The 16,061-nt window shown below is 45.1% G+C and overlaps 1 protein-coding gene across 3 annotated transcripts in view; it reads left to right on the forward strand.

The window, feature by feature from the left end:
- Nucleotides 1–6,809: 6,809 nt before the first annotated feature.
- Nucleotides 6,810–16,061, forward strand: part of CEP70 (centrosomal protein 70) — a 47,102-nt gene continuing 37,850 nt past the window's right edge. The window contains exons 1-6 of one of the 3 annotated variants that reach the window (XM_075546850.1): nt 6,810–6,927; nt 8,909–9,007; nt 9,792–9,917; nt 11,906–11,996; nt 12,121–12,244; nt 12,545–12,725. In XM_075546850.1, coding sequence (XP_075402965.1) covers nt 9,849–9,917; nt 11,906–11,996; nt 12,121–12,244; nt 12,545–12,725 — 465 coding nt within the window. In that variant the 5' untranslated portion in view covers nt 6,810–6,927; nt 8,909–9,007; nt 9,792–9,848. The other 2 variants (XM_075546852.1, XM_075546851.1) reach the window with 2 other exon arrangements.

Below are 16,061 nucleotides of genomic sequence, written 5' to 3' on the forward strand. Positions count from 1 at the left end.
CTCCGAACTCTTTCTCCACTCCCAAAGGCTCCCACTACCCCTTGGATTTGATGTGTTTCCTCCGGAGGCCCCTTCCTGGGATTATGTACACATGAGTAAATGTCGAGGGCACAATGCAGTATAGTTTTCAATTTGTGCATGAGCGGGGCCGGGAATGGGGCCTGGGAGCTTGCCTGGGAGTAGAGTTATAATGAGTTGATGGCCTTTGGAATTCGTGTTCCCTTCGTCATTACTTTGATCATGCCTGCCACACGGTCGGCAGAGTTCCAGGGATCGCGATCATCAACCTTGGGCAGCACCCACAGCTCCTTCCCACTCCTGGACTTACCTGCTGGGAGAGGAGGCAGGCCCAGCACCGAGCAAACAGGTGCTGACAGGCAGCCACCAAGATGACCCTCAGATGGTCCTCTGGTCCTGGTATTCAAATCTGCCCTCACGTTTTCACAGGGGTGGTCTGCGTGTCCATGGCATAGGACAGAGTGACGATGTGTCACTCCCGAGATTCGGTTGCATTAAAAGGCTGCGGCTTCTGTCTTGGGTGCTGTCACACTCTCATCTGTCAGTGGAGAGGCCCACTTGACCAGGAGCTGGGGTCTGCCAACAACCCGGTGTGTGCTTGGACCTGAATCCTCTGCTCCCCTGGCGCCTTGCACTGACTGGCCACAGCCCGCAGATGGATGACGGCATCGTGAAAGATCCTGTCTACAACCAGCCACCTGGGCCACTCCTGGGTTCCTGGCTCACATAGAGATGATAGATGTTTAAGCTGCTGTGTTTTAGGAGAATTTTATTTAATTAATTAATTTTCTTAATTAAGGGGGTTTATTATGCTGCCCTGGTGGTGTAGTTGTTATAAGTTGGCAGTTCAAAACCACCAGCAGCTCCGAGGGAGAAAGTCTGGGCTTTCTACTCCCATAAACAGTTACAGTCTCAGAAACCCACAGGGCATCGCTGAGTTAGCATTAACTCAATAGTAGCAAGTTGGGTTCATTAGGGGATCTAGCAGGTTGCCACAAGCCAGGATCAGAAAGCATTAAGGATGTAGTCATTGGTCCATAGTGTGGTTGGAATTCCTTTGAGTCGAATTAATACCAGGCTAGTCCCAAGGAGTTGGAGATTAAAGCTGTCCCCAATGTCCAACTCTCCCAAGATGCTGTTGTGTTCCACTGACCCCCACCCCTCCCTTGAGTATATTCCTTCACGCCCCTGGGTTCTACGATTCACTACCACATCCCACAGAAACTCCGGGAACTTGCAGGGTGTCTCACGTGGTGGTGGGTGCCGTTCAGCACAAAGTCGGAAGATCAGGCAGCAGTGAGCCAGATGCAGGGTCCCCTGGGTTCTGTGATTCACTACCTGCCAGATGCAGGGTCCAGAGCCAGAATCCCCAAATGGCAAACGTCACAGCAGGTCTTCTTGCTGCCACCAAAGCTCCATCAGGAAATAGAGGCCCGGCTTTCCAGGTGAGGCCATGTGCGTTAGAACTGTAAGGGGATCCCTCCCCGTCTGCACAGCCCAAGGGAAGCAACGTGTGTGGACTCAGGCAGAATCTCAAAGATGCCTCCAAGGAGACAAAGAAGGTGTCTTACTTCACACCCTCTGCTAAACAATGCCTTCATCCCATCCTAATCCAGTCCACGAGTACAGTAGAGAATGCCCTCTAATGGGTCTCTGGCCACTAGTGTAGAGAGCCCAGACTGACCATTATCGCTTAAAGAGGGGAATCAGGGCTAGCAACCAAGTCTCTCCATTGTCAGCTTCGCAGCCACATGGGCCCTTAACCTCAGGGCCAGGGCCCAGGGTGAACCATGGGCCAGGAAGCCAGCCTATACTCTCTCTGTCTCCATCTCCTTGCCTCAGCTTCTGGTCCCAGCCTCTGCACTTTCAGACAGAGATCTCGAATGTTTCCCACCAGTGGCCCCTCTTCTGGTGGTGCTGAGATGTCGCTCCTAGGGTAATTTTGAAATTCTGAAATAGATAACTAATATACAGGTAAGTGAAATAATTACAAAGTGTAATTGGTGCAAATCGCAACCTGAAGGTAGAGCAGATACCCATTGTAGGCAGTAATGTGTTAAGTGTTACTACCACGGGCCTGCGTTCAGATCCTGGCTCTGGCACGTACTAGCTCTGTAACAAGGCAGGCTACTCCCCGCCGCTTCTATTCTCTCATCTGTTAAAGATAAAATAAAGATAATAATAGTACTCTTATTAAGGTTGGTGTGGAGAGTCCATAAGTTAGAAAATGAAAGTGCTTAGCACAGTTTCTGATACGGAGTAAGTCCTCAAATAATATGAACTAGTTCCAGTCTTTATAGATCCTAGAATATTTGTCATTAATTCATGTATTTGCCCAAACTATCTGCTTATTGTCCCTGACATTGGAAAGTAGCTACTGAGGGTGTCTATCACTGCATAAATCTGTCAGATGTAGCCGTAGAATCTGACACCGCCTCCTTACCATTAGCCAGGGCTGGGCTGGCGGCAAGGAGCCCTGGGCACAGTGGGTAAGCACTGGGTTGCCAAACAAAAGGCTGGTGGTTTGAGAAGGAGGAGGCAGCTGCATCCGTAAGGATTTCCAGCCACAGACCTTAGGGAGCAGCCAATTCTGCCCTGTAGGGCCCCCATGAGTCAGAGTCAACACCAGTAGGTTGTGCTAGGTACTGTATCAATCTTAGTCCATGGCCCCTCGAGTTACCGGCTAGTGGAGGAGGCAAAAACAAAACAAAGGCAACAAATAATGTCATAGAAGATTTTATGTCAAACGAATTTGAGTTGAAGGATCGTCAAGAATTTACCACCAAGTGCCATTCCTATTTGATATACTCTTTTTTTGAGGGGAGAAATCTGATAGTTCTACACCCAGGAGAAAACGTGAGTCGGTTTAGAAAGGAAGACATCCATTTTCATTGTTAGTGAAGGCTGTATTTTATACTGCGGCTTCGAAGCACAAAGGGAAGCTGAGACAAGGATCTAGATGTTTCAGATGGCAGCTTACCTGCCACCTCATCGCGGAGACCCCTGCACGCTCCTCCGTTCCTCCCTCAGAACACTTAGAGTTCTTTTCTACTTCTCTCCTTGACTGCAGTGTGAACTCGTGAGGGCCGCAAACATGCTGGGCATGCTCTCTAGAAACTTGAATCTAGGCCAGTCTCGGTACATACCAGGCACTCAAAACATCTTCAAGTGAATGAGCAGTAAAGGAGCACTTAGAACCATTAGAATTCATGATGGGTGTGTGAGGTCCCCAGGAAATTGACACTGATGTAGCTGGACCGTGAGTTAAAGGTGGCATTTGTGTAAGGGAAGCTTTTCCTGGGCCAGAAAGGTCTTGGTGCTTCATAAGAAGGGAATTCTTTTGCAGCGACCTGTGGGTTGCGTCCCCGTTGGGGGTTGAACGACCTTTTTACAGGGTCGCCGGATTCCTGACAGTAGCAAAATGAGTTAGGAAGTAGCAATGAACATAATGTTCTGGTTGGGGGTCACCACACATGAGAAAGGTTGGGAACCACTGTTCTAGTGGGTGGTGCTGTAGAGCGTTCTTCGCCCCTCTGCTCGCCAAAGTCCAGGAAGGGTCTACTGCTAGAAAACGGAAGTCATACTGTGCCTTGAGGGATCTAAGGGCGCGGCTGGTTACTCATCTGGTATCCTTTCCACTGCTCTCCCTTCCAGGACTCTGGTTTTTCCCAAGTAGCCCTATTACCCTATTGGAACACCTCAAGCAGCATCAGCCCCATTGCCAGTTCCAGTTATATTTCCGGTCCCTTCTGACTGGGTCCCCCCCTTCTGACCCGGTCCCCCACAAGTGTCAGCCACCTGCATATACTCTAGGCAGTTCTTGGTCGCCAGGCAGGTTTGTGTGTAGAAGTGACCTCATTGGCTCAATAAAAGGAAAGCTTTTAGATGGGAAAGAAAGTATGGGGTCCCGAGTCCTCGGGATCGACAGCTGGATAACCATGTTATGTTAGTGTGCATTGCAAACCTCCTATGTCTCCACAGAGCAAAGACTGATAGAAACTGGGTCCTTGACAGCTCGCTGAACCACTGAATGAACTAATCCCAAAGTTTGCCTTTGCACTGAACTTCCTGTTTTGTGAGATAATCAATTTCTGTATGGCTTTAGAAAACAATCAAATGTTGTATTGCTTGCAGCTTTGCAGCTGTATCCTAAAGTATCCTAAATGACTCAAGGATTGTTGGCCATAATTAGGACAGCTGAATTTAGAAGAGTGGGAAAATCACACTGTAAATCTGGGAAAGGCAAGTGATGAAGGCCTTTGGGTTTCTGGATTTGAAAAGGAAAACCTTCAGAAGCAACAAAGCCCACATGGAAGAACACACTGGCCTGTGTGATCACGTGGTCCTGAAGGGATCAGTTATCAGGCATCAAAGAATAAAAAATCATATCATTGGCTACACACCTCCATGATACGATTGCCGAGGACAAACGGGTGCATAAGCAAATGTGGCAAAGAAAGCTGATGGTGCCCGGCTATCAAAACAGATAGTGTCTGGGGTCTTAAAGGCTTGAAGGTGAACAAGTGGCCATCTAGCTCAGAAGCAATAAAGCCCACATGGAAGAAGCACACCAGCTTGTGCGATCATGAGGTGCCAAAGGGACCAGGTATAAGGCATCATGAAAAAAATATATATATACATATATATACCATAGAGAATGAAGGGGGAAGTGCAGATTGGAGACCCATAGCCCATTTGTCGGCCACTGGAGATCCCCTCACAGAGGGGTTTAGGAGAGGAGATGGGTCAGTCATGGTGCGATGTAGTACCGATGAAGAACACAGCTTTTCCCCAGATCCTGGATGCTTCCTACCCCCAACGACCATGATCCGAATTCTACCTTGCAGGACTGGGTAGGGAAGAGGTTGTACACTGGTGCATATGGGAGCTGGAGGCACAGGGAATCCAGGGTGGATGATACCTTCAGGACCAGGGGTGTGAGGGACGATACTGGGAGAGTAGAGGGTGAATGGGTTGGAAAGGAGGAACTAATTATAAGGATCCACATGTGACCTCCTCCCTGGGAGATGGACAGCAGAGAAGGGGGTGAAGGGAGACTCCGGATGGGGCAAGACATGACAAAATAACAATGTATAAATTATCAAGGGCTCATGAGGGAGGGGGGAGCGGGGAGGGAGGGGAAAAAAAAGAGGACCTGATGCAAAGGGCTTAAGTGGAGAGCAAATGCTTTGAAAATGATTAGGGAAAAGAATGTACAGATGTGCTTTATACAATTGATGTATGTATATGTGTGGATTGTGATAAGAGTTGTATGAGTCCCTAATAAAATGTAAAAGGAAAAAGAAAAGGAAAACCCACCAGCCATGGCTATTCACCCAGGAACAAAGGGCAGGGAGGGGGGACAAGTTTGCATGAACAGGCTCAGAGACCAAGTTCACAGTGGCCTGGTTTGCCTGGAAAAATGGAAAGTATGGGCCTGAAAGAACTGAAATCCAAGAGTGATCAGCCTGCAATTACTGATGATCCCCGATGGATTCCTGTTCCTCAGTGAGGCACCTGCACCAGACACATTTATCTTGTGACCAATTGGAAAAGGGGCTGTCAGCAGCGACACTATGTGGCCGAAATATGTAATTACAGTGGGCAGATTAATTTCGGGTCTTTTGGGTGTGTGGAAGTTGGATTTTCCCCAAGATTTTTTTTTGAAAATTATTTAACAACAAAAAAGCAAACCCACTGTCACTGAGTTGGCTCTGACTCATAATGGCCCATATAGAGTTTCTGAGCTTATAAATCGTTCCGGAAGCGGAGGCGATTCATTTTTCTCCCAAGGTGGATTTGAAATTTCAGTCATGATTTTAGTAAACACTGACCTGACGCCACGAGAGCGCCTTAAAAATTACTTGAACCACTGTGACTATTTGAAAATGGCGAGCAGAGACTCCAATGTAATCTGAATTTATTAATCTGAGAAACAGAGGATTGAGCTAGTTTGTTTGGCGGGGAGGGGAGTTGTTAAATCATATTTGTACCCTAGGTGATTCTAATGGGCAGTCAGTGTTGAGACCCAGTGATCTGGGAAGGTTCCTATGGCTTCCTATAATCTATTTTCTGCACTAGCACATCCGCTGATCACACCTATCATATTAGACCTTAATTTTCGTGTATGCTAGCACGCTACTAGACTGAGTACCTCCAGTCAGGCGTCTGTGCATTTCTGGGAGCCTAAAGCAGACCCTGACACCACCCGGGGAGTTGGAAAATGTTGAATGGAATAGTGAATGTCGTCAGTAAATATTTACTGAAAACAAACACACAGAACCCTCACTGCCATCCAGCAAGTCAATTCTGACTCCTGGCGATTCTATAGGGCAAGGTAGAACGGACGCCTGTAACTCTTAACGGGAGTGGAAAACGTCAGCTCTGCCGCAGAGCGGCTGGTGATTTCGAACCACTCACCCCGCGGTCAGCGGCCCTTGGCGTAACCAGTAAGCTTCCGAGAGCCTTCCAAAAGCCGGGCACAGTAGCCCTCAGCCAGGTGCAGAACAGAGCGAACAGCGTGACTGATCCTCAAGAGTCACTGCACCGACGCCCCCCGCGAGTATCCCTGACGTCACCGCGGTGAAGGCAGCGCCCAGTACGGGACTGAGTGCCTGCGAATCGCGCAGGGTCGGGCGTGCGCGCGGGCGTGGGACGAGCGTGGCTCCCTCGCGGCTACTAATGCGGCCGGCCCCGCCCCAGCAGCGGAGCCAATCAGAAGTCGCTAGGCGGGGCCAACTTCCAGCGATGCCCGAGAGAGTCGCTGGCCGCGCAGTTTGCGCCTCTTCGCGCTCGAGTTCGATTGGCTGGCCTGCTGGGGCGCCCGTAACGGTCGCGGAGGCGGGGCCGGGGACCGCCGCGCCGGCTGGGGCTGGGCGGGCTCTTGGTGGGCGGAGGCGGCCCAGGAAGGTGAGTGGCTTTGGGGGTTCACGGGCGCCAGGCGAGGGCCCCTGAGTGAAGTTCTCTCAGAATCGGCCTCACCTGGATCCTGCTAGCATTCAGACTGTTTCCCGCAGCCCTTCTCCCCCTGCCTCCGGGAGCAGCCCCTGGGGGTGAGTTCGCACAATTAATCCCTGAGAGGGATCTTTCAAACCCGGTTCGAGCCCAGGTTCCGCCGTCCACTGTGACCCTTTAAGCTGGCAGTCCTTGCGTTAGCGCGGTGGCTGTGCGGATGGAGGGGGCGGTCGTGGAACGACCCAGAGAGGCTGCAGAAGCAGACACCTACACTTTATCCCGGTGTATGGACGTTTTTCATTTCCACGGGGCCCTGAGAAATTCCCGCCAACACCCCCCCCTGCCCCCCAAGGCCACTAAGTTGGGGAACCTGCGCTCTAGATTCACCGACCCATCAGACTCCACCGGAGGGGCCGGTCCTCTGTAGAGCCAGTCCCGGAGACTTAGAAGGTTGCTTGACAGGTAAAGACTCCGAGCGAAACGGGGAGGTGTATGAGGGGGAAGGTGGGCACTCCTTTCCCCGGCTTATTGGGCTCATTCCAGAACCAGGGCGCTTTCGGACTTTGTGAGAGACCTGCTTTCATGATTTCAAGAAAATCAAATAGTAGAGATGTCAGAAAGCTAAGACCTGGAGCCTAGAGACCCGTCAGAAAGGGTTTCTACTGCCGCTTTGTTTTCTGACCATAATCTTAGTAACACATACTTGTCTCAATCTTCTACTAAGTTCCCGCCACCTTCGGATACTGTTGTGTCGAATGGGGCATTCTCGGGAGAAGGTGTCTGAAGAATAGGGTTTTGCTGGCAGCTTCTATTTCAGTGGGGGCACAGTTGTTCCCACCCTTTGTGTAACCTCGTCTGGGGCAGAATGATTTTCCGGGAAGATAGCCAATAACGTCATCTCCTTCGATTCAGATACATTCAACTCCTTAGGAACGTTAAATGGCAAGTTGGCGTATTTTTGGAAGAGATTTTGCATCTAATTAAGAATTTGGAAGCAGTACAGGTTTCATTTATCACAGCAATGTGAAATATACAGTTACTCGTGGACTTTGAGTTGCTTGAGGAAGAACGCTTAATTGCCACGATCTTCAATTTCTTGATTTTCCACACACAGAAAACCCCAAACCCATTGCAATTGACTTGATTCCAACTCAGAGACCCTGTAGGACAGAACTGCTTCCAACGCTGTAAACTGTTCAGGAGCAAAAAACTTAATGTTTCTCCTGATACTACAAAAAAGTGGGGGTAGGTTTTAATGTATGGTGAAAACTGCAGAGCTGGAACTTAAAAAGGCAATTTGACCAAAGGACCCTTGGGAAACCTGGACAGTGCCATGAGATTCAACGGTGTTTTGCTTCTCTAAGTATGGCTTTCTGTGTTACATACAAACCACCTTAAGCCCCCTCACATACATCCCACCCCCAAACCTCTCAGTTCCCCGTTTCCTACTCCCATGAAACTAAAGCTATGACTTATGGGAGGCAGTAATCTTGATCTTTTCCAAGTTCCAGATGTCATGTTAGAGCCTAGAGTGAGGAACTGACTCTTGGCTGAACACAGTCACTGGAGGGTTTGGTCACAGATGGAAGAGAGCTAGTCTTTACTACCATTGCCCGTTTGTATTCAGTGGGAGTTTGCCTGAGAGTGCTCATTTTAGTACACATGCGAAGGAGAATAGGGTACGCTTGAATCCAAAGGTTAGCTGATCCTTTAACTATCAATGGTTTGATTCCCAAGAAAAAATTTTCCAACAAATTGGGAGAGGGAGAACGCACAGTGTAGTGAGTCAGGAGGCTGTTAGCAGTTACTGGAGTGATACCAGCTTCAGATCAGGGGTATCCGTCGTACCAGTGTCTGCTCCGGGACGAACACAAGACCATTTTGTTGGAGGTTGAACATCTCAAGATTTTGATCTGCTTATCTTATTGGAACCTAGATGAAGATCAAGTATTGGACCTGAGATGCATTGGACTATAATTCCATCCAGATCAACTTGAATGAACAGGTGAAAAGTACAAAAGGAATCTGCTCTGAGGTATGTCCGACGTGACAAGACGACTCTGTAATGTCAAGACCAAAGTCAGAAAAGAACTCATAGATCTCGAGTACTGTACCAGGTAGCGATCCCTTTCTTTGGCAGCATGGTAATCCATTTAAAAATAGTTTCAAAAAATATTTTCCTAGATACTGCAATTACTCTTGCTCATTAAAAAAACCCAACTTTTTGACCCATAGGATTTCTCTCCTTTCTTTTACTTACCATTTATCTGACGAAATGCCAGGGCCATTTAACCTATGTACCTCCCACAGTCTAGCATTGCTGAATGCTTGTGCGGGCACCATTTGAAATGTTTCCCTGCCCTTGACAGTTCCTGCCAATTGGTAGCTGAATTGGAGACTGCATGGGACTCACACTAAGTTCCTTTGCCAATTCTTTAGATGATAATGGGAAAGCCCGTGTCATTGTTGTGTTCCATTGAGACTTCTGACTCATTGCAACCCCATGGGACAAAGTAGAAGCAGCTCTCAAAAGATAGCAATTTATTCGCATCAAGTACTTTTTAGATTATCTGGTTAGAATATAATCTCTGTGTGCGCGTGGGTGCTTGCGCACATGTGTGTCAACCCCAGAACATTTGATTTCTAGAGGAGGAGCTTATAGGATAGAGTTTATTTTAAGGATTCTTGTAACCAACTTACTAGGAATTATTCATAAAAGTTTTGACATAGAGTGTGACCTAAATTGGCTTATAAGAATAATGCATTCTTTTAAATGTAGCATCTTTAAATTACCCCCCCTCTTCTCCTTTTAAATTTAGGCAATTTTGACTTTTTTATTACCAACTTTGGCTACTTTTCATTCTACATAAGAAACTATGTCTCCAATAACTTCTAAAGCCCAGGATCTCAGTGAGTCATCCGACAGATGCATGACTGAAAAACAGGTAAACGTGAAATATTTTAAATCAATGATTTTCTGATTATGTGCCAAAGAATACTAGTTATGCAAAATGTGGAAAATGTTACCGTGAAATAATGTTTGAGTAACAGATTTTGGAAAATGCTGGTTTAAAGACTATTAAATGCTTCCATTCCTCAGAATCTTCACAAGATAGTTTCTAAAGGGGAGGTTTAGTATGGTGGTACAAATGGTTACGTGCTTGGCTGCTGTTGGAGACGAAGGTTGGAGGTTCGGGTCAACCTGGTGGGTCTGTGGGAGGAAGACCTGGCAATCTTGGTAAAGATTCCAGCCACGGAAACACTGTGGACAATTCTACTCTCTCACATGAGGTCATTATGTGTTAAAAGAGACTGAATGCCATATAACAGCATTTCCTGCTTATTTAACACTAGTTTGATGAAGGTTTTGTTGAAAAATATAATTCCCAACTGTTTTCAAAATTTACAATTTATTGTTTTCTCTTAACATACAAGTGTGTACCGGGGAATAGTATATGCATTTTGATCTTTCATAACCTGGACCTTGTTATTTATTTGTTTTCTTGTGCTTGGTAGAAGTGTGGCTACCAGTGATCATTGTCGTTCTCAGAATATAGGTAGGGGATTAGCAGGCACCAGCCCAGATAAGGGAAAAGCAGTGTAGGAGTATAGGAAGAATAACAGAAAGGAAAATGCCAGCAATCCAAAAGAAGGATTTATTTGGCACTGTGAGTCTTAGTGCTGTCAAAGAATCATTAGTCTGTTTAGTGTGTGTGTGTGTGTGTGTGTGTGTGTGTGTGTTCAAAGGCCCATTCATGTCTGAGGGCAATACTTGAGATGTAGAGAGTAACACTGGCAGTTGTTGTTTTGTATTGTTTAAAGATTGTCTAAATTGCTAATCTTTAAGCTACCCAAAAATTGCATGCTACTTATGCCACTAATAGAAAATGTGATATAATTGTGCAAATTATGTTTTTCCAAGCATCTAAATCCTGATTGAAATGAGCTCTAAACACTTTAGAAAGCATGTGGAGCAAGTCACACAGTGAGCTCAAGATGGATCATTATGTTTATATTTAAAACAGATACTAAAATGATAGCTAATCATCTCTATTTATGGTCTTACTTTCATCTTCTTATCCGTTTGTCACTGTGCATTGTTTTCCTCTTACTGTTGCCTTTTTATTCATTTACTGTGGAGGATTGGAGCCCCCTTCTCTGGTTTAGAATGTAGGTTTACCCTTAGAGCCAGGGGCAGGAGACTTGTCTGTCTTTAGAATGGTTATACTGGAATCCATTAACCAGATGGGCAGGCCCTGGTAGTGTAATGGTTACACATTGGGCTGCTAACCACAAGGTCGGCAATTTGAAACCAATAGCTGCTCTGAGGGAGAAAGATGAGGCGTTCTGCTCCCACAGAGTTACCATCTCGGAAACCCACAGAGGCAGTCCTGCCCTGTCCTTACTGGGAGACCCTGAGTCAGAATGGACATGGTAGCAGTAAGTTTGATTTGAGCTTTACCTAAATTGAAATTGGCTCTGACTATACAGGAGTTTTGATTTTTCTGGATGACCTTCATCATTATTAAAGTGACATTTGTTCCTGATGACCCAACCCATTCTTGCTTTACTATTTTACAGCTGTTCTAAGCAGGGCTTGCTCTGGTTCAGATAAATCTAAAGTATTAGGTCCATTTAGCTCAGTTACAAGAGGGTTTTGTTGTTTTATTTTAGTCCGTTTAGAACCTACACCAGGAATACTCTGGAATTGTATGTGTATAATGTAATGATTTTTGTTTATTTACATCCTTCAAATCTGCTGGTTTTGTTAAAATAAACTATTTGTGAAATTTAATCACCATGCGCTTAAAAATGCTTACATTTTGAGAGCACCTTTTGGAGAAAAAGTTGTGTCATTTGAACACGAAATTATATGCAGGAAGGCATTTCTTCACTTTGCATCTTGCCCGCACCCCTCTCTGTGTGATTGTAGCAAGAAGAAGCGGAATGGGAAAGCATCAACTTGCTGCTGATGACCCACGGATTGAAACCTTTGTCCCTAGTCCGAAGAACTGATCTAAGAGGTATCTAGACCCTGGTCTTGCTCCTTAAGGGTCTTTTTCCTTTGAAAAAAATAGTTTAGTTTTAAATCTTTTGAGCTTGCCTTTCTGTTTACTACCTGTGTTCCATTAAACAATATCATTATAGATCTGATCCTTTTTGACAAGCAATCATCACAAAGGATGAGAGAGAATTTTAAAGCGCTGGTGGCAGACACAGCACGTCAAGAGAACATGATACGGGAGCTGATAGAAGCGAATCAGCAGCTTAAGTAAGAAAATGGACGCAGGCTCTTGTGAAATGTTTGTGTGTAAACAGTATGCAGTCTGAAAATAACTTCCTTGAAAACAATCTGGAGATAATGCTATTTTAATTAAATATCAAATTATAACACTTTGAATAGTAAATCGCCTGGTAATCATTTCGCCTTAGGTGTCTTGTATTGGCTTGTGTTGTAAGACAGTTTGAAAATTGCAACCAAGTTTTAGAAGGCGGTGTGGTTGTTCGCTGGGTCTGTAGATTTGATTTTTCTGCACGACTAACGGAAGGCATCGTGTGTCTGTTAAATTAGAAATGAGCTTCAGTTGGAACAGAGGCGAGCAGCAGATCAGGAGCAGCGAGCTAATGACTTGGAACACATTATGGAGAGTGTGAAATCCAAAATTGGTGAATTGGAGGATGAATCCATAAGTAGAGTTTGCCAACAACAGAATCAAATAAAAGATCTTCAAAAAGACCACATGGCTTTACAGGTACTGAGTTATATATTTTCCTAGACGATGGTTAATATGAAAATAGCCCATCGAGATACCAGATATACTCCAGTATAAGCCAACCAGAATATCAGCTGAGGCACCTAATTTTACCACAAAAACTGCAGTAAAAAACATGCTGAAAAACTCGGCATATACACAAGTATATATATGGTAACTTGTGACCTCCTTGTTGCTTTGGTCAGTGGTCCCTCTCTTACCTGGGGAGTCCCTGGATGAGTGCAAAAGGTCATTATACTTGACTGCCATCCAAAATGGTGGGAAGTTTGTGTCCACCCGGTGGTGCCTTGGGAAAAAGGCCCAGGTACCAGCTTCTGACAGAATCAGCATTGAAATCTCAGTGCATCACTTTCATGGGCTTTGACCCGCACGGGATGGCCAGGAGTCAGAATCTACCTTTCTTTTTAATCCTCATGGTTTATAAAGAAGTATGTTAGACTCCCATGAAGTGTGTGAATCTCCCGTAAGGATCATCTTTTTCTCCTTAGATTTCTGTCCCATTTTGTGCATACATTTTGAGATTATACCCTTAAATACAGAAGAATTTTAAATTGTTCCACTCCCGTTTGGTTTAAGCCTTTTATCATTATGGAGTGCCTCTTCCTGTCTCTTTGAAGTCTTTGCCTGTTATCAAGATGTCAACTTTCTCTTTGGCAGGGTGTTTGCATGGTACATATTTTTCCAACTGTTTATTAAATTTTAAAAAATTATTTTTATTGTTAAAATATGCATAGCAAAACAGTCACCAAGTCAACATTTCTACATGTACAATTCAGTGACATTGATTACATGTGCCATGGTGAACAAACATTGATATCCTTTTCCAAAGTATTCTCCTGGTCCTTTTCCTGCGCACCCTGGGTTTCCACATCGGATAGGGAATGTATAGGGTTTCTATGGTGACGTCTTTGAGGAACTGCCAAACTGCTTTCTGAAGGGCTATACCATTTTACGTTCCCAACAGCAATGGGTGCGCATCCCTCCGCTCTCTCAGACCTTCCTTTTCTACTTTTCTGATCCTTGCCGTACCATTGGGAGTTGGAATTCATTTGATGGCAGTTTGAAAAAGACCTAGATTTGCTGTAGATTTTTAAAAAGTGGTAGGGTAATGTCTTATTAAAATAAATACAGCCTCCCCCCGCCAAACTCCTGGCGATTGACTTGATTCTGACTCCTGACGACCTTGTGTTGGATTCCCACAATGTCCGTCTGTGGGAGCAGAACCTCTCTCCTGCAGAACGGCTGATGGCCGTGAACTCCCTGCCTGGAGGTTAGCCCAGTGTGTAGCAGACAGCGTGACCCCAGCTCCTCAAATCAAGCTAACAACTTGGCAGCCCATTCACTTCCCAGATAGCCCTCATAGTTCTATGTCTGTGAAAAAGAAGTAGATGAATAAAGCAAATGCATAAAAATCAACCTAGGAATTTCACTTTGGAAAATCTGTTCAGTGGAAATGCATGCTATGAACACGAAAGAATACATGAATAAGAATATTTACTGTAGCAGCATTTTTGGTGGCAAAACAAAACTTAAAACAGTATGAATATTCCAAAACAGAAAAATGACTGGAAAATTCTTGTGTCCCTATATTGTGGAATATTGATGTGCCTGCTGAAAAACGAGTTCGCGACTACTCAGAAACTTCTGTGGACACGGGTTTGGAATGAGAGAACTGTTTTTGCTTATTCAGTGTTTTATAAATGTGTGTGCCCTTTCCCCTTTCATTTTAAAGACGAGGAAACGGGGGCTCCGGGAGGTGAGCATTTACTGAATATTTTCTTTGTGCCAGGCACCATTCTGAGCACTATGTACAGACTCTTTTGGTCTTCTGAATAACTGAACAAAATGTTCTTTTCTTTCCATAGTGGGTGGGCTGGGGCATGGACAGGTCAGAGGACTTGCTCAAGGTCACAAACTCAATATGAGGGAGAGTTAGATTAATGCTCAGATTGTCTGACTCTGGCATTCACATTCCAACAGCCCTGACCCGCTTCTCAGGCGTAGGCCACTCAAGGGCATGCTGCTAGTTTATAGATAGAAGCCCGATGGCACCTGTGCCACTAGATCCCGAGTTTGCTTCAGGCACGTGGAGGTGAAGTGTCTTTGGGTAGTAAAGGGGAGCTGTCAGGAAAGCTTTGGTCTGATGTACGGAAATCGCTGGGCTGGGCATGACTGGTAGTGTGCTCTGAATATGGTGGCCATTGAGGCTATTAACAACAATGAGAACAAGGTGAACTTTCCAAAGAACACTTAACATTTTGGGCCAGATAGAGAGCGAGCTTGCCAAGAACACCTGAATCTAGAGGTTGGAGAATAAGGGGTAACAGACAAGATAAGGGAAGAAGGTATCCATAAGAATTTTATTAATTCCTTTGTATAAATCTTCTTGTACTTCCTGTTTATTTCTTGAGCTTAACTTCCTGGTTGTTTACTATGACTCTGTAGCATTGGCATTGGATGAATGCTTAAGTTGACTATATCATTGGCAATCCTGAATTATCAGTGATAACAGATTATTTTTTTAATGAAATTTAATTTTAATTCCTAGTTCTTTAATATTCTTCCCTTCTTGGTTGTTGATAGAAATATTGAGTTCCTTTACTGATTATAGAGTCCCTGGGTGGGACAAATAGTTAATGCACTCAGCTGCTAACCAAGAGACTGGAGGCTGAAATCCATCCAGAGGCACCTCAGGAGAAAGAAAGGCTTGGAAACCTATTTCCTTATATTCAGCCACTGAAAACCTGTGGACCGCAGTTCTACTCTGATAAGCATGAGTCAGAGCCAATTCTATGGGAGCTAGTGTTTTTTGTTTGTTTGTTATTGTTGTTTTTTAACCAATTTTGACACATTGAATGCCTGCGATTATAAACTCTTATTTCCCCCATTTTATACCCATTTTATTGTTGGTGGTCGTGACATCTTAATGCTTCTGGAGCTTGCACGTATTTAAACAAGGTCTCAAGATTGAATGAAGTTCTTAAATAGCACAACTAGGTAATCCTGAGAGCCTTAGGTTTTACCTCTAGGTCTCTAATTCGCCTTGAGTTTGTTTTTGTGCGTGGAGTTTCATTCTTCTACATGTGGACATCTACATTTTCCAACACTATTTATTGAAGCAGGCATCTGCTTCCCATTTAATGTTTTGGGGGCCTTTGTTAAAAATCAGTTGTCTGTATGTGGATGTTTTTATTTCTGGGTTTTCTGCCCAGTATCTGTCATTACACCAGAACCAGGCTGTTTGGACAACTGTGGCTGCATAGTAGGTTTTGAGGCCAGGTAGCACAAGGCCACCTGCCTTCTTCTTCTTGAGAC

The sequence above is a fragment of the Tenrec ecaudatus genome, chromosome 4 (genome assembly GCF_050624435.1).
Source record: "Tenrec ecaudatus isolate mTenEca1 chromosome 4, mTenEca1.hap1, whole genome shotgun sequence".
NCBI lineage: Eukaryota > Metazoa > Chordata > Mammalia > Afrosoricida > Tenrecidae > Tenrec > Tenrec ecaudatus.